The 19,975-nt window shown below is 38.9% G+C and overlaps 1 protein-coding gene and 1 pseudogene across 1 annotated transcript; both read left to right on the forward strand.

Moving 5' to 3' along the window:
- Positions 1 to 2,008: 2,008 nt before the first annotated feature.
- On the forward strand, positions 2,009 to 8,942 carry s1pr1 (sphingosine-1-phosphate receptor 1). The gene has a single exon (XM_084693131.1). The coding sequence runs from the start codon at positions 3,009 to 3,011 to the stop codon at positions 4,125 to 4,127; it is 1,119 nt and encodes a 372-aa protein (XP_084549257.1). The 5' UTR covers positions 2,009 to 3,008; the 3' UTR covers positions 4,128 to 8,942.
- A 2,950-nt stretch (positions 8,943 to 11,892) lies between these two features.
- Positions 11,893 to 19,635, forward strand: LOC146221008 (uncharacterized; annotated as a pseudogene).
- Positions 19,636 to 19,975: the final 340 nt, after the last annotated feature.

Genomic DNA, 19,975 nt, shown 5'->3' on the forward strand with positions numbered 1-19,975 from the left:
TGTAGCTGGACCAAGGAGTACTGATTCAGAATTTAATTTCAGACAGTCAGCAAGGCCAACTTTGTATTGGCTCAAGTTAAGGAAACAGTGGTGGCTGAAATGTTTGGCGCAGACATGCTAAACTTTGAGAGGTTGTGTCGGCGCATTTCCAGCGAACATAACATTGAGAGACTGGTTATGCAGAGCAGAGGCTCGGATGAAGGAACTAAAAAAAGACTTTTGTTTGCATTTGTACATCCAAGCACTGAGCAACTGTTATGCTTCGTTCGTTTGCTCGCCATGATGTCTCTCCAGAAAAAACTGATATCGCACTCGCCCTTGCACGGTGGTAGCTCAGTTTCTTATGGGCGGGCCAGATGATCTGGGCGGGCAAAGCAGAGAGAGGGGAGGTAACCTTGCTCTTACGACGTCACAAGGAGGAGATTTTCAAACAGAGCGTTTGAGCCTTCATTTTGTCAAAGGCGGAGAAGAACACTCAAGGCTTGGTTTACACCTATCGAAAATTCTAGCCACTGGGGGACCAAAGGCAGGCTAGGGGAACTCATATTAATGTTAAATAACCTCCTAAAGTTAAGTATTCATGTCATGTGACCTTTAAAGGGTATACATAAGCATACATAATAATATCATAGCTAATCTGTGGATGGGTTCCCACTCACGCACCCTGTTGTGCTTCTCTTTCCTTAAATTCCAGAGGTGGAATGATCTCATGACACTACGTAACTCTCAGTCACTGCCTTTCTTCCAACAAGGTCTCAGGATTCACTTCTTCAAACTCTACCTTGACCTGAAGGCAACTTACGCTGCACCTTCTGTGCAATACTTGTCATGGTACTTTTGAAATATACTTTTTAGTGCATGTTGTACTGGATATATTGTTGTTTCAACATTTATAACAGTTTTCATGTGTTCATTCGTGTCACTTTAATGTCCAGTCTGTCATAACTGTAGACTTGCCTATTAGGACAAATGTACTCATACATACATAAGCTCACACACTGACAGATACTCTGTCTTGGTCTTTGTCTCTCTCAAGCATACATAAGAAGGCAATGCCATGTGTCCTGTTTGGGCCCAACCCCTAAGTCTGAGCGAGACAGAGCCAGGCCAAGCAGCAGACCTGAAGAGACAGGGAAGCACATGTGATAATGGCCAGAATAAATGGGGCAGGGGTAATGGCTAAGGGGTGGGGGGTAGGATACTCATTCACATTGTATTAATGTGGGGGGTAAATGTGCACAGCTGGTGCCTTCCCAATGAACCCAACAAAAGGATATTTAATAGAGGAATTCTTTTAGAGATGCTTTTGTTGTTTTTAATTAGCTTGTTTCCATTTCTTCATGTTTTCTTTCAATCTGTAAATGTAAAAATGTAGCCAACATTGTGTATGTAGAAGACTTCAACTCATCGAGGTACTATTCTTAATATGTTTGAATAAATAATATTTAGCTACGCCTGTTAAACAATTAAAATGAAGTTGTTACATGTTTAGTTCCAATTATTTCATTTGGATTTTATTTTTATTGGGAGAAAGTTGAAAGTACAGTTCTACCAAAGCATGACTCAGATAGATGTGGATAAATTGTTACAGAATTCATTTTGAGGCAATGCAAAAAATGAGGCACATACCCCTCATTGACTCATGACATCTCGCCACAAACAATAAAAGATAAACAATATGAATTATTAATAAACACAAATATTCTACAATTTAAGATGGAGGTTTTTTTTATTATTATCAAAAAGACCATACTGTTGTAACAAATTCAGTTTTAAACTTCCATTGTTAGTATACTCAGAATCAAGTATTAAACCAAGCCATGTTATGTCTGGCAGACATTTCCCTCATAGCCTACAGATCAAAATAAACTGCCCACTCTTTGACCAACTAAAAGGCACTGGGGGAGGGGGAGTACTATTGAATTAGTGGGTTGTACTGGGGAAAAAAATATTTTCTCAGGCTCACTGCATTCAGTCCAGTGGAAACATTACTGACAGACCACATCTCAACACTCATTCACACAGAGTGGGGAAATATACGTTTTGAAGGAAAGATTTTTGAAAAAAACAAGTTTTGTATAAACCTTTATAATCTACCTTTAGCTGTATGGATATCTGTCTTTAAGGTAAGACAACAACTCAATATTAGATACACAGGCAAACAATGTTTCAAGGTTAACAAAATGTTTAATTATTTCACATAATTCAGAATTGATACAATTGACCACATTCTCAATTGGTCTACAGTATATTATCAACTCATGATACATTATGACAGGGTTGTTTTAATCATTAATACTGTATCCAATAACTTAATGTGTTTCACATTAGTTATGTGTATCTCAGGAAGTTTGTTTTATTTGTTATGTTCTATCTATATTGGTAACAGTGTCCTATTCCAATTCTTTGATAATTGTTTTTTTAGTGTCATTATAAAAAAAGAAATGTTAACCTAAAAATGTATATTAACCTAACTTATTAACACATTTAAGGTGTATTAAAAAATATACAGTGCCTGATAGCCATCTCATTGCTTCTGACAATAATTCTGTCCTAATCCCTTTTAAATTGCGTGGAAGTTGACCAAGTGAAATATATAGATGTTGGCCTACAGTTTGATTTTGAGTTACAAACCTAGAATATTTCTTGTGTTCAAATAAGGTAAAAATATATATAGTTTGGTCAGAAGACCTATTTTAGTTTTGGATTTTGGACACACTGATTTTAGGGGGCAATTGAGGATACAATATGAGCCTAAATACAATTACTGAGTATCTAAGCGGTCTTAGATAATTCTTCTATTTTTCTCAGGAGTTTCCAGATGTATACATTTTTTCTTAGAATAACCTGTGACAATGAGGATTACTACTTGACTTCAGGATCTGCAATGACAAGCAAATAAGAACAAAGGAATACATTTTCCTGTTTTGCCTTGGACTGCCAGCACCCCTAAGTGGACTACATTTGAAACTACAGATCCTGGGATTATATTTCAACAGAATAGGGCTATGGCTGAATCCATGTATTCGGACTTGATAGCTAAACACTACAATTATACTGGGAAGTTTCGCAAAGTGGAACAGGATTCTAGGCTCAAGGCAGATTCAGTGATTTTTATAATTGTATGTTGCTTCATAACACTTGAGAATGTTTTAGTCCTGCTCACAATTTGGAGGACCAAGAAATTCCACAAACCCATGTATTACTTCATTGGAAACTTAGCCCTTTCAGACTTGTTGGCAGGGGTGGTATACACTGCCAACATCTTGTTGTCGGGAGCCAACACATACAAACTGACCCCAACACAATGGTTTTTCAGGGAGGGGAGCATGTTTGTGGCTTTGGCTGCTTCAGTCTTCAGCTTACTGGCCATCGCAATAGAGCGACACCTCACAATGCTTAAGATGAAGCTCCACAACAATGGCAATACTTGGCGCGTCTTTATGCTCATTAGTACAGTGTGGATGATTGCTGCCATCTTGGGTGGCCTACCATTTATGGGTTGGAACTGTATTGAAAGCATGTCCAAGTGTTCTACAGTTCTCCCACTTTACCACAAAACCTACATCCTCTTCTGTACCACTGTCTTCAGCATCATCCTAATGGCCATTGTTGTTCTTTATGCACGCATCTATGCACTGGTGCGTACACGCAGTCGCAAGCTGGTCTTCCGTAAAGTCTCTAACGGTCGTGGTGGTGGAGGTACCAGTAACAAAAGTTCTGAGAAGTCCATGGCCCTCCTAAAGACTGTCATCATTGTCCTGAGTTGCTTCATTGCCTGCTGGGCACCTCTCTTCATCCTTCTGCTGTTTGATGTGGCCTGTGAAATCCGCATGTGCTCTATCCTTTATAAAGCTGAGTGGTTCCTGGCTCTGGCCGTGCTCAACTCAGCCATGAACCCGCTGATCTACACACTCACTAGCAATGAGATGCGTTGTGCCTTCCTTAAGATGCTCATGTGCTGCAGTGTCTGCATACAGCCTGCTGAAAAATTCACCAGACCCATCATGAGTGCTGAGTTCAGCAGGAGCAAGTCAGATAACTCATCACACCCCAATAAAGATGAGCCAGAACACTTGCCAAGAGAGACCATTGTATCTTCTGTGAATATCTCCTCTTCATCTTAAAAGGCCATCTCTCATTGCTGTGTAATGCCAATGCTTGGTGAAACTTTGGTTTATACTGTATATTTTGCATAGTAGTCTTGTGTGTACATTTTGTTCATACTACTGTATGTGTGTGTTTGTGTTGTGTGTGTACTCTATATGGATGCCTCCCAGAAGAGGGGGGATGCATCTTGCATCCAGTAACTCATGTTGAATCACAGGGAAAGAACTGGGAAAGATTTTTTCATGTTGGTAGGTTTTTAATACTGAACTATTGTATCACACATGTACATCTCTTAAGACCACACTGTCTGTAAACAATTCTACAAACTTGACTTATGTATTACTTCAAATATGCCAATATATATTTCTATGTCTACAGATTCCATTACAGAGTCCTGTGGACTTAATACAGCATTAAGTGCTCTTAAAGAACCATCACCCGATGTCTTTCAAATATACTGATTAATTTATATTTCGTAGTTCACCCCTGTGTAACTTCTGAATTTTCGAAATCTTTTACATTTTAAAGACTAGTAGTCCTTGCTTGAAAATGTATTTGTATTAAGGCCTGGTATGTCATTTTCAGGGTTAATTATAGGTAATCATGAACCTTTTAGGGCCAATAAGTGCTGGTGTAAGGAAAGAACTTGAAAGGGTCCCTCTAAGATTTAGACTTAATAATTGATCAATAAAATGTAATATTTTCTTATGTTGGAATTAATGGGCACGATATACTTAAGGAATCTGTGCAATAAAAGGGGAGGAAATTGGAACATTAGATAGCATAGAGAATCTTATACCAAGTACAGTTGTGCGCAAAATTTTGCATACTCTGGCAGCAATTGTGAAATTTTGACATTGATTTGGAAAATATGACAATAGAAAAAAAAGTCTGTTATTTAAGGATAGTGATCATAGGACGCCATGAATTATCACATGTTTTTTTGGCTCTTTTATAAATCCTAATGTTAACAAAAATCACCTAAATAGGCCTGATCAAAAGTTTACACACACACTTGAATTTATAGGCCTTGTTACAGACACACAAGGTGACATATACAGGTTTAAATGGTGATTAAAGTTTAATTTCCCACACCAGTGCCTTTTTAAATTGGAATGAATGTATGTGTATAAATAGTCAATGATGTTGTTATCTGTCACATGGATGCACTGAGCAGGCTACTTACTGAGCCATGGGGATCGGAAAACAACTGTCAAAAGACCTGCATAACAAGGTAATTGAACTTTATACAGATGGAAAAGGATATAAAAAGATCTCAAGATCTCCCAAGTCTTGAAAATGCCAGTGAGTACTGTTCACTTAAGAATTGAAAAATAAAATAAAAAATTATACCAAGCCAAGGACAGGTAGACCCAGAAAGATTTCAGCCACAACAGCCAGACAAATTGTTTTGGATACAAAGAAAAACCCACAGGTAACCTCGGGAGAAATACAGGCTGCTCTAGAAAAAGACGGTGTGGAGCACAATACGATGATACTTGAAAATGTTTTTGCTGCATGGTCGACTTTTACTGCACCAATGCCACAAAAAAAGTATACTTACAATATGCCCGACAACACCTTGACATGCCTCACAGCTTCTGACACACTGTACTTTGGAGTGACAAGACCAAATTGGAACTTTATGGTCACAAGCGCTATTTTTGGAGAGGGGTCAACAAGGCCTGTTGTGAAAACAATACCATCCCCACTGTGAAGCATGGTGGTGGCTCAGTGATGCTTTGGGGGAGTGTGAGCTCTAAAAGTCACAGGGAATCTTGGGAAAATGTATGACAAGATGAATGCAGCAGGAATTCAGGTCGCTCTTGGACTTTCCGCATGACAATGACCCAAAGCATTATATGGTTCCAGCAGAAAAAGGTGAAAGTTCTGGAGCCACTCTAGGGAGATCTCAAATGTGCGCTTCATGCCTGACGACCAATGACTTTGCCTGACCTGGGAGGGATTTTGCTAGGACAAATGGGTAGCTATACCACCTGCAAGAATTTGAGGCCTCATAGACAGTTATTACAAAAGGCTGCATGCTGTCATTGATGCTAAAGTGTGTAAACCTACACAGTATTAAGAACTAATGGTACACTGAAAAAGAGGAAACTGTCTGGTTATTGGATTTACAAAACTGTAACATGTAATTTTAACAATATTGTGTCATGTTTCAAAGGTGAACGTGATTGAATCATGTAGGATTTGGATACAATTCAACAACTTAACAGTTGTTAGATTCAATCGTGTTGAGATAACAAGATAACATATAGCCAGCTGATGTTGCATTCTATGGTCTCGTGAGATCACGAGATAACGCGAGAACACAGCCTACCTGCCCGGGAAAAAAACGGCAGTTATTTAAAAGACGGCAAATGAGAAGAACAAGTCTGGTTGCTGGAGTTAATTTTGAAAGGTAAGATTAAATCTGTTTTTATGCATCTAAATACTAACAAAAGGACGTACTTAAAGTAATCAGCAGCTTGTTCATCATATTCAGCAATATTTGGCTTCTTTTTTTCTCAGCTTTTAATGTTGTGCTGGTGTTAGCCTAGCTAGCTCTAGCTAGTTAGCTGGCACGTAATCACGGTGTTCTCTAGCATTTGCTGGCCGTTTTAGTTTCACATTTTGCATCTTTTAGGCATCTTGGTGTCATGCCGATTATCTTAGTTTTTTCGCCTTAAGTGGCTAATTGTAGGCACAAAAGTCACGTGCAGCGTTTGGTAAATTACAGCCGATGCGTTGCTAAAGCCCCGGTAAAGGTAGACTAGTCAAAGTGTCCGCTAAAATATGGGCAAACTCAGGGTCTCAAACGGTAGTCTTTTGCATTTTGCTGCTTGTGCTGGTGTGAAAATGCATGTTTTGTAGTTGTACATTTTTCAGATAGTATTAAAGTATTTAAGTTGAGTTCTGTTTCCTTATATGCTCAACTTGTCCACTGTATCATGCTTTCATTGCTCGAGTTTATCTGTGTTCTGTATAAATCATGGTGATCTTGCATGTGCAATTCGCCATTGTTCTGCACACATGTGCGGAGGATGCTGACATGAAATTGTATCGGGGCAACTAACGTTAGCACAGTTTATAACTAATGGGAAGTCTTTGTTTTGGTTCACCTCACTGATTCTAAATATTTTCTTTCATAGGATCCTATTTGAACAGCAAACACAATCAAATACTTTGGCAAGTGTCATATTTAATTATGTTGTGTTGCTATTAAAACCCCAAATACGTTTTCTTTAAGTATATTTCCAAAAATAATTGAAAGTTACAGATTGAAAAAACTAGTATGGTTGTTTATCAATTGTTTATACGTGAAAATGGACCTACTCGCACAGACAAAGCCATTTTAAATAACCTTTAACAGTATCAGAAACATTCAAAGATGATGTCTTCTTGGATGTATCATTTGATCTCGGATGTAATAAGCGACGTACGAAGGACAGACCCCTGAGCTTAAATGATAAGAAAAATAACTGTCAGTAATGTTGAGCTTGTTATACTTTATGTTACAGGGCTGGGTGGTTGGAATGCGGAGATGTAAGGGGTGTCCAGAAACTCTGTCAAGTAGGCCCAAGCTTTTGCATCACTACAAGTTTAAGCATCCACATTTTGGATGTAGTTCTCGCTTTCCATGTACATACCCTCACTGTCTACTGTCCACATTTAAGACGTGGAATGCACTTAGTGTCCACCAAAGTAAAATCCACTTAACAGAAGCCACTCACAAGGAGGAAGCGATATTCAGTTGTCACCTTGGTGCTTGTAGTGATTTAGCATCAGAGAGGGATTATTTTGTACATATATACACATCTCAAAAGAAATTAGACAGTCATTTGTATGTTTTTAGGCTGTGACTTTAAAGCAAACATTTATTGTACGTTTACATCACACAAAAACCGAAAACACTGCCATCATACATTGGTTAATTTTAAACCTGGAGTAGTTATTACTACTAGGATATCATCTGTGAATGAATTGGAGACAAATAGTCAGGAGTGTGTAGAGCAGTCAGATACTGCCATTCCTTCAAATAGTTATCATATTGAGGACTTACAGAAGGTCATAGAGCAAAGATTTGCAGCTGATTTGCTGAACTTGGAGCATTTGGTCCATGTGCCAAGCTCAGCTGCCAAGGTTTTTTAGGGGAATTCCATCATCTGATTGGTGCACCTGTTTTGTTATCTTGTGACATTGTAAGGGAAATATTTCATCAGCGAAACATCCCTGTCGATTAACTTATAATTTAAAAAACTGTAAATGCAATTTGTTCTGGTAATCCTGTACAAAGGTCCATACAAAAGGTGTCTCTCTTAGTACCGCATATCTGCGTAAGCAGTATTACAAGGAGAACTTCAGTGTTGTAGAGCCAGTTGAATACATTCTTGATGCAAAAAACAAATATGTCCCAATATTGAAGTCCTTACATTAGCTGTTATGTAGAGGGGATATCATTAATAAAAATTGTTGAGGGCCATCAAAGACAGGAAGACACATTCTGGGTTAAGTTCAGGTCCTCAAGAGATGGTTTCCTATTTAAGGAAAATTGTTTCTTCTCTGGAGAAAAGCCAAGAATCATCCAAACTTTTTATGTGGATGACTTTCAAACTTGTAACCCCCTTGGCACCTTGCGGAAAAAACACAAGCTTTGTGCGGTATATTGGTATTGGCTAACTGGCCTCCGGGGTCTCATTCCTCGTTATCGTCTATCTACTTGTCAGTTTTGTGCAAATCCGATGATGTAAAACCTATGGTTATGATAAAGTCTTTGAACCTCTCCTACAAGATCTGAAAACACAATGTTGCAACTTATAATGTAATAAAGACTCATAATGTAATAACGGCTCATAACGGCTCATAATGTAATAATTTCAATGTAATAAAAGTTCATAATGTAATAATCGTCTCATAATGTAATGAAATCACGGACGCGTAACGTAATAAGGGCTTTGCGCATAATGTAATACTGTAATAACTTATTACATTAAGAACCTTATTGATACCGCTCATAATGTTATAACAGTTCATAATGTAATAATAGCACATATAGTGATAATAATAATAATTTAACCTCTCAAACAAAGCTGCAAGTAAAAGCAAAAGGCATGGGCTTCAGTACAATAGTAAACAAAATTTGTGAAACCAAGTACTATTTAATAGTAATTGCACTCTCACATTTTATTGATGTGAAATAACAGTTGAGCCACTAGTTGGGATTCTGAGAACGCCGTGCTCACTTCTACTGTGACTTTTGCAGGTAAGCAGCCCTAGTTGTGACCTTTAAAGTTCAATATATATATATTTGTTAAACCAAGCCATACACCTTATCTGTTTAAATTATGTGTATTAATAAGATGTTTGTAGGATAATGTGTATGTTTAAGCTAGCAGCTATTTTTTGTGTTTTAGCTAGCAGCTATTTCTTGTGTTTTAGCTAGCAGCTATTTCTTGTGTTTTAGCTAGCAGCTATTTCTTGTGTTTTAGCTAGCAGCTATTTCTTGTGTATTAAGATGTTTGTTATAATAGTGTTGTATGTTTTAGCTGGGGCGGCAATAGCTCAGTCCATAGGGACTTGGCTAGGGGACTTAAAGGTTGCCGATTCAAGTCCCACTTGGACCATAAAAGTATGATGTGGACTGGCGGTTGAGAAGACGTTTTGTTATCAAATTATTTGTAGGGGTACACAACATCCTAAAATGTATGTACATAAATGATTTGTTAAAATCATAATATTTACATTAATCTAGTGATGCTGAATATAAAGAGTTTCTGCATACCCCACCTCAATGTCTACTGATTCACTGAATTTTGTTTTATTCACAGAAAAGGAACAATAAAACTGGGCATGACAATCTTGGTCCTATTCACACTGGCCCTTTTGGTTAGTGACATTCAAGGCCATGGAAGTCGAGAAATGGATGATGAGACATATGATGTCATTGTTAAAGCACTGAGAGGAGAATTTGGCATTCCTGTTAAAGAAAGGACAAGGGTCCAACGCGCTGCCCTTGTTCGTCTCTGGAGGAATAAGCACTTGTTTGGGCTATTGGAAGACGGCAAGACGTTGATATACGATGGGAAATTGGTGGCAAAAAAGACAAGCTTCAAAGGCATTGTGAAGACAGGGCTTGAAGAGACCAAGGGTTGTGGTGCCAGAAAACTTAACGTATACCTAAAGGATAAGTATTCCGGTATCAGTACACAAAATGTGCAAAAGGTATTGGACAGGTCCAGGCGCTATCAACTTCGCAGAGCTACTTTTCAAAACAAGGCCATTCCCAAGCCGATCAGGGCTAAAACAGTTCAAGAGCGTCATCAAATCGACCTTCTCGACATGGGGAGATGGGCTGTCAAGCATAGAATCGTTAGATATAGGTACATTCTAACCATCCTTGATGTGTGTAGCAGATACATATGGCTACGCCCTCTGAAGAGCAAAGAGAGCAAAGAGATTGCTAAACATCTCATTGAAATCTACACTGAACATGGCCCACCAAACATTTTGCAGCATGATCAGGGCAAAGAATTCAAAGGTGCCGTCCAGAAGCTGATGGTATCATATCAGGTCAAAGTCATTCAGAGCTCTCCATACCACCCCCAGAGCCAAGGTAAAGTTGAGAGAACACACCAGGTGCTACGTCGAAAAATCATGTATGACTTTGTGAATTTCAAACGAGGAGGTGTTAACTGGGCAGCACATATGCCAAAGTATGCAAGAGTTATGAATCTGGACAAAAAAGAGGTTCTCAACTGGATGTCTCCATTTGAAGTGTATTATGGGAGGAAGAATAACATCAGGACTCTTCACTTATCCAGCAATACAGGTGATGCTAGCCCCGGCTCAGTTTCTGATGCAGTTCCTGAAGACTTAGAACAGAACATGAGTAAGTTTGAGCAAAACCGCAGGAAGATACGAAGGAGGGCATTAAAGGCTACGGAGCGTTGCATGAAACGTACGATTAAATCAAGGGGAAATCCACCACCATCAGTTTACAACTTACAGGACAAAGTGTTGGTGAGGGTCAGCACAGGTCCCAGATTTTCAAAACGATACGCTGTGATACCAGGTATAGTTGTCAAAAGAAATGCAGATCTGTCGAAATACAAAGTCAAGTTCCGAATGCTAGGCAACCCAGGCCATCTACATATCAAATGGTTTGCAGTATGTGATGTGACAAGTGCCACAAGGGAGCGGGAGAAGCAGCGTTCTGAGCACAAGGCCAGAAAACATCAACGCATACAGTTGTTCCGCCCATCACCCATGGAATGAGGTTAGAATCCTTTGGATCACTAGGTTTCAGGATTCGTTTGGACCCTAATTCAGATGGCAGCTGCCAGTTTGCTGCCATGGTTGACCAACTTGCCTCACTTGGAATTTCTCGGTCTGCAACATCTTTAAGGCAAGAAATTGTATCAGACCTAATGCTTCACCCACATGCCATGAATGGAATACATCTTTCTAATTTTGTGGAAGGGCAATGGGATGACTATGTGCAAAGCATGCAGCACAGTGGTACATATGGTGATCATTTGACTCTACAAAGAACATCCACCATATTCAATGTACAGTTTATGATTGTGTCAACGCTTGGAGTTGATGCAACAGCAATAGTCTCCCCACATGGTCACTACGATGAAAGTCTGCCATTGCTGATTCTAGGCCATTTTGCTGAAGGTTGTGGGGACCATTATGTTAGTCTTGATGGACCAGTCAGACCATTCATTCGAAGAATTCAGAGAGCAGAGAAGCAGAGGGTGCTTCTTTATAGTACTGGCTATGATGCTGTCCCTGACTCTGATCACCATTCAAACCCTGACTCTGACCATCACTCTGACCCCACCAATTACCCTCCTGGAGATTCCAGTGATGTCCTACATGGTGACTCATGTGATGTTCCTTATGGTGATCCCAATGATGTCCTACATGATGACCTCCACACTGTCCGTTACACTGACCCTGATACTGTTCCTTCTGCATGTCCTACAGTGCCAAAACATATCTTCCCTGCTGACCCTGACTTCATTGCTAGCCCTAATTTGCCTTTGATTGTACTGTCAACCATTATCCAGTATTGCCTGTTGATGGATATGACAATGCTGGGCACCTTCAACAGAGTTTCCAACTTGTTCAGAGAGCTAACCCTGCCATTCCTACCAATAATTTTTATACGTGATTCTTTGGTGGAATGTTTAAATATTGTGACGGATGAAGACTGCAGCATTGGTATTTGTAGGTTATATAAAGCAGCTGGACGTAATAGTGGCCTTGCATCCAACATCAGGCAGCTCTTCAGCCAAAATGCCAGGTGGTTTACAGCATGGATCGTGATTCGACATATATCCTTTGGATGGTTCCATATTAAAGACATTCATTGGAAGAAATAAAGTGATTTGAGTGATCACTGGCACAGTCACTGACCACTGACAAATGGAGCCCCCTTAACTTTATTTTTGTTGGCAACTATAATTTATGATCATGTTTATAGGCATATTGTTTAGTTAAATTTATTTGAACTTATATTTTTACTTTTGTGTCCTGACAGGCTGTGTTTACATTTAAAGAGCCTTTGAGCTGGTTCATGTTTTCTATGACATCCCTATGTCTGTTCTAGACTCACAAACTGTATACAGGTACAGGTCGAAAAATTTGAATATCGTGCAAAAGTTCATCTATTTCAGTAATTCAACCTAAATGGTGAAACTAATATATTATATAGACTCATTACATTCAAAGTGAGATATTTCAAGCCTTTATTTGTTATAATTGTGATGATTTTGGCTTACATCTTATGAAAACCCCAAATTCAAAATCTCAGAAAATTAGAATATTACATAAAATCAATAAAAAAAGGATTTTAAATACAGAAATGTCGGCCCTCTATAAAGTATAATCATGCATATGTACTAAGTACTTGGTTTGGACCCCTTTTGCACAAATTATTGCCTAAATGCGGTGTGGCATGGATGCCATCAGTCTGTGGCACTGCTGAGGTGTTATGGAAGCCCAGGTTGCTTTGATAGTGGCCTTCAGCTCGTCTGTATTGTTGGGTCTGGTGTGTATCATCTTCCTCTTGACAATAGTCCATAGTTTCTCTATTGGGTTCAGGTCAGGAGAGTTGTCTGGTCAATCAACACAGTAATACCATGGTCAGTCAACCAGTTACTTGTGGTTTTGGCACTGTGGACAGGTGTCAAGTCTTGCTGGAAAAAGTAATTCAGCATCTCCATAAAGCTTGTCAACAGACAGAAGCATGAAGTGCTCTAAAATATCCTGGTAGACAGCTGTGGTGACTTTGGACTTGATTACACAGTGGACCAACACCATCAGATGACATGGTGCCTCAAATCATCACTGACTGTTGAAACTTGACAGTGGTCTTCAAGCCCCTTGGATTTTGTGCCCCTCCACTCTTCCTCTAGACTGTGGAACCTTGATTTCCAAATGAAACGCAACATTTAATTTGGATCAGTGATGATTTGAGGTATCATGTCATCTGCTGCTGTTGGTCCACTGTGTTATCAAGTCCAAAGTCACCACAGCCATCTACCAGAAGAACCTGGGCTTCCATAACACCTCAGCAGTGCCACAGGCTGATAGCATCCATGCCACGCTGCATTTAGGCAATAATTCATGCAAAAGGGGCCCAAACCAAGTACTTAGTACATATGCATGATTATACTTTCTAGAGGGCCGACATTTCTGTATTTAAAATCCTTTTTTTATTGATATTATGTAATATTCTAATTTTCTGAGATTTTGAATTTGGGGTTTTTATAAACTGTAAGCCATAATAATCACAATTATAACAAATAAAGGCTTCACATATCTCACTTTGCATGTAATGAGTCTGTATAAGATATTATTTTCACCTATAAAGTTGAATTACTGAAATAAATGAACTTTTGCACGATATTCTAATTTTTCGACCTGTACCTGTATAGCTGGTAGATATTGTGAGACTAATTTGATGTTCAGATATCCAAGTTTTTGATGACTTTTTTGTTATTGTTCAAAAGTTCCAAAATAAAAGAAGTTTGAATTAACATGTTATGCTGCTTGTATCATGTATTTCACGTAAGTAGTAGGAAAATAATGTTTAAAAGCCTTTATTAAATTGGCATTAAAGACCAACACAAAAAAAATGCTAAATTTTTATTGGAAGGTCTTCATAAGGTTGTATGGAAAGAAAGAGTGTTCACTTACTTTTTTGAAAAGTCCAATTTTAAATGTGTTTATCGCAGGAGTTATTAGTTATTGTAGCAAAGAACATTAAACTACATGAACTACAGTCCCCCTCCTTCTTCACTAATCCAACCTCTTCTCCTGACAGCTTTTGAGTTGGTTACTGTAGCGCAACCAATGTACAAATCATAGTCAAACTCAAAAACAAACCTGTGCCCAAAAGTGCATTAGTTGTCAGTATACAGTTGTTGCCTTTATACCATGGATTTGACCCATGGAGGATGATGCGTTACAGATTAAGGCTTCTCTTCCTTTTTATGAGGCCTGCCACTAATTGGGAGCGAGGTTCAGTATATGGCATCTAAGTTGGCTAATGCTCCAGCATGTTTGCAGAAATGTGTGATCTTGCTGAGAGACAGACACAGGTGAAAGCATTTCCTTCCACTCCTGCAGGGATGGCAGAAGTAAACATTATGATAATGCAACACTTTTCTCACTATATGTGCTATTATTACATTATGAGCTGTTATAACATTATGAGCGGTATCAATAAGGTTCTTAATGTAATAAGTTATTACAGTATTACATTATGCGCAAAGCCCTTATTACGTTACGCGTCCGTGAGTTCATTACATTATGAGACGATTATTACATTATGAACTTTTATTACATTGAAATTATTACATTATGAGCCGTTATGAGCCGTTATTACATTATGAGTCTTTATTACATTATAAGTTGCAACACACAACCTTAAGCCTATCTGAGAAGTTCACAACATTTTCTGGTGAATATTGCAGTGGAAGAAGTAAAGATGAGGGCCACATCTTTAAAGTCCATATGGCAGGTACATTTTTCCAACGAATTTGTGCTAATTGCTTGTTGGTAGTAAAGATACAAAACGCAATATAATACGAAAAAAGTAGTTACTTTTGGCAATGATTTTTCTTTCCCCCACAATGCATTGCATGACATCACGTTGGGGAGACAACAGACCAAAGACTGCTTTGAGACCATTGAAATCAATTAGAAAAAACACTAGGCTCGTACCAGAGAATGTCTAATATGGGTTCTGCTCGTACCATCAAAACGTGGGACATCTAATTGGAAAGATGTTTACAACGTAGGGGAAAATATTTAATTTGGGATGATCTTGGGGGGATTTTACAGGTGGGACTGGCAAGTTAGCCCATAGCTAGCCCATAGCTAGGGTTGCCCCCTGCTAATGTATGCAAATTCTGTGCCTGATGTGATGCTAATTAGGGACTTCCATGGTTAATGCGAGCACGCGTTGTGAGCGAGCGAATTTTTTGGGCTGATTTCAGCGAAAAATAGTTTTTGGAGCTTGAAACAAACAAACATAGCCGTTTGTCCAATTGGTAAAACGTTGTCTATTGAAGGTAATTACGTTTACGTTTCTTAGCCTGGTTTTCCATCTTCATATTATGTTATATTATATCTATATTGTCTCAAATTAGCTTTTGATCTGACAGTGTCACTTTTGTGTGTAAGCGGCACTAAGGGCTGCATATGTTAATTTGGAATTTTCCACTGGAGCTTTAGCTAGCTGGCTAACGTTGTGTTCTCTCCTCCTGTGTTCAATGACTCAATTCATCAAGCTGTAGCTAACGTTAGCTAAGTCTATGTCAACAGAGCTCCTGAGTAACTTAACTTGGATATACCAGAAATCCCTTTTGACACGCGGACCTGTTTGCAGTTCACTGAATATGAATACCGGCCGGCAAGGTTGTGATTGGAAAATTCAACTGGAGCTGTCCCGGACGAGACAAATCAAAATCACCCATAAATCGGGATGTCCCGGACAAATCGGGACGGTTGGCAACCCTACCCATAGCTAGCATGATATCTAGATCTAGATAGAGCTACGTTTACCGGTAGTACTAGTCTACTTATCTGAACTACAATGACATGATTGTCCGGGACAAGTGGATTTGTAGTAGCCTGACGTTGTCATACTCATAATTCTAGTCAGAATATGAGTCTGAAAACTCTCCGTTGGGCTTTGAGTACGGAGCGTGTTTCAACCGAACTCGTAAAACAAATGCCTCTATGCTCAATTGGATAGACCTACAACCAATCAGAGCAACGTATTATGTTGTTTGTTGAAAACAAATTCAACCCAAGGGCTCTTTCGTGACGTTGTTGATTACGTTACTGTTGATCATCTGTCCTTCATCGTATAAAGCCCGCCCTGGCAATTGGGCCGTCCCGATTCTGGGTTTTCTGTAGTTGTCCCCAATACGAGACCCTCCAGATCCAACTTCCCGAACAAATTATTTTGTGGGCGGGAGAAGTTGGGCTGGCAGCTAGGCTAGATTTGTAGGGCAAGTGGAAGAGAATGTACTTGCCCCACTGGACAAGTTTAAATCAAACAAAATAAAATGGCATGTTACTTGCACTAGCTAGCTTGCAAATACTGAGGATAGCCTACCAAAGTTGAGTTAGCTAATGTCGTTAGCGATGCTAGGTAATGTTAGTTTGCTAGCTGTATATAACATTTTACTGGGTCTTGCAGCTGTTTGATTGACTGAATTTTTTATAAAATGTTATGTTCTACTACTAGCCATTTGCCTACTTTAGCAAGTCACAGTATGTCCAAGCCCTGATGATGTAACTGACAAAGACGCAGTAAATAATCCAGTAAGTAATAAATTCAAGTGTTGAGCATCAAATTAGCTGCACAGTCTGAAGAGATATTGGGACAAAGCTGCAATACAATACATAACAGAAAGTGTTTAATTCTGCAGAAATTGTGTAAATGCTTAATGTAATAAATACAGTTTTTATAACACCTCAATTGTTATCATTTGTATGATATTACAGCTCATCTTTGTTGGTCAAATTACACTAATATGCTAATGCTAACACAAAAAATGACAAAAACTGGTCTTTAACACAATTTTGAGACACCATTTGGAGATTTCTAGAATAATATACATACCTTGAGTGCTTTAAGTGCCCATTAATCGACTGGGGTGGTTAACCTGCCATATGGCCTTTAAGAACCCAATCCTCCAAGCTTCTGGAAGACAAACCCAGGGGGAGTTGGGAAAAGCCAGTCACAAGCAAACAAAAGTGGCTGCTGCTGTCACTGATGTTTTTGAGGAAACATGTCATCAGTGTTGGGTTACTAAGTAACGCGTTACTGTAATTAAATTACTTATCCACTGAAAAAGTAAATAAGGGATTACTAGTAGTAATTTAATTACAGTTACTTGTAATGTACTTGCGTTACATACTGTAAATTAGTCAAACAGTTCTGTATAAATCAATATTGAATTAAAATCGAAATGTATCGTTTTAAGGTAAAAGTCGCTGCCTCTTTAAAATCGTTAGCTGTAGTGCAGTTGCACGGGAGACGCAAGTTTTTGCTGCATAAGCGCGGGCTCTAGCTGTTTGAAGTGGAAGATTTCGGACTCAGCTGCAGCAAGTAGCTCTAGCTGTTTTACCAAATGGAAATATTCCAAGTACAAGAACATTAATGTAAAGTGCAAGCTATGTCCTGGGGAGAAAAAACGATATGCGGCTGCGGCTAGCACAAGTAACCTACTGAAGCACCTCACAAGGCACCATCAACGAACAGTTTTGAGTGATCCATGTTCATCATGAAAGTTTGCACAGACTAGGAATTTACTCTGGCATCGACAGATAACACCTCAGCAACACCTGTTAAGCAGGCAAAACTTGATTTTACATCGCCAGTGCAGAAAGTGTCTGAAAGTGAGCTTAAAAAAAATATTGCAAACTAGATCGCAGGAAGAGATGCTACTGCTGCGTACTGTAGAATCCTGTGATGTCATGTTTAACTTAAAGTTAAGCTTTTGTGTTATGCACCTATTGTTTGGTAACTAAAGATGAAAGAAGGTTACATTTGGTTACAGGTTACACGTGCTACTAAAATGTTAAGTATTAATAGGCTATGTTTTAAAAAGCTAAAAGGCTAAACTGTTCCAAGTTTGACTTATTATTGAAAGACTTTCCTTTCTGTTGTCTATCCAGTCAAGGTTTTTAGGGATTGTAAGAAGTAATGCATTACATTACTTATTGAGTAATTAAATTACTTTTCAGACAGTAATTACAAAAGTAATTTTATTACAATATTGATGAAGTAATTAGTAATAAATTACTTTTTTGAAGAAACTTACCCAACACTGCATGTCATCCAAGGCGCCTCTCAAAGCAGTGTAAGTGCTATTACTGTAGCTTTGTTGTTTCCTGCAATTTTTATAGCTTTATTTTTTAAATCCATTTATCACATAAGCCTATAGGTAATACATCACCTAATGCGCTTTTTACTGCTTATTCAGTCAATTAAAGATGCCCTTCCTGCAGTGAATGACCCCACCAGTGCAGGGGCGGATCTCGAGATTTTCATTCAGGGTGGCAGAAGGAAATTGTTGGGTGGCCTCCTCGAGACTAATAAAAACCCAAAGTAGGGGGCGTACAGTACTCCCTATGGTAAATGATTAGGTTATAACATTGTCGTTTAAATTAAACAGTAACATTAATATTATTTATTGAAATTGTCTGTAATGTACAAATAATATTTTTCAATGGGAAGATTGAGGTTCATGTTGTTCAATTGTAACTTGTGCTTAATTATGCTTTTATGGTTCTTCCCTTTGGGACTTATTTGGTTTTTCACAATGTATGCTTCATGTTTTGGCTACCCGCAATGTTTGGGGCTATCTCGTTGTTATGATCAGTGACTTATGCACTTTTGTAAAGCTCTCGCTTTGGATAAAAGTGACTGCTAAATGCATTTTAAAAATGTTTTGTGGTGGCTGTATTTTTTATTGGGGTGGCAGCTGCCACACCTTGCCACCCCTTAGATCCGCCACTTCACCAGTGATCCAGGTGATGACGCATTTCGGATGTCTGAGGACATAACTGTGGAGTTGCCAGCAACTGTGTGTCAGCCATCTACTTTACAGACTGATGATGAATTTTCTTTTCCTACACCACTCAACCCTGCACAAAAGCGGGAAAAAAAGCCAAACTGATTTCATTGAATTGGAGAGACTCAAGATTTTGCAGGAAATGTTAACTGCTTTTCAGGTGGGTAGCAGCAGGCCAGCTGCTGACAGTAACAGCACCTTTGGGGCACAAGTAACAGGGGAGTTAAGGTTGATTCAAAATACTCGGATCAAGAATGGAGTTAAGGGAACAATTATGAATGCTTTATATGATGCTCAGGAGTGTGATCACCCTGATGTATTGCCATCTACCCAAAACCAGATGCCACTTATATATCCTCCACCCCCCACGGTACAGATGCCCCCCTCACAGCCACCCCCCTCTACTTGCATACACACCTAGACAAGCACATCACCACATGTCCACCATCTCCTACTCACAAATATACAAAAGTGCTTCAGAATCAGAACCAGCCTCATCAGAATAATAATCAAGAGTAACTTTTGGAGAATGCAAGAAAATCAACAGCCAGTCTATGTTCTGATGGCTTGATATTTAGGGGCCAAGCAACGAAGCTGCGAGGCACCTATTGTAATTGTTAGTTTTTGAAAGCCTACTCCTCCTACAAATGTTGTCAAATCTTCTTCAAAATTACCATATATGATCTTCAGACCAAGCCTCACAAAAGTTATTGAAGGATATTTGATTTTCAAAACCGTTTGTCCAGAACAGCCAATCAAAT

Source organism: Hypomesus nipponensis, chromosome 26 (genome assembly GCF_054491055.1).
Source record: "Hypomesus nipponensis isolate SF chromosome 26, ASM5449105v1, whole genome shotgun sequence".
Classification (NCBI taxonomy): Eukaryota; Metazoa; Chordata; class Actinopteri; order Osmeriformes; family Osmeridae; genus Hypomesus; species Hypomesus nipponensis.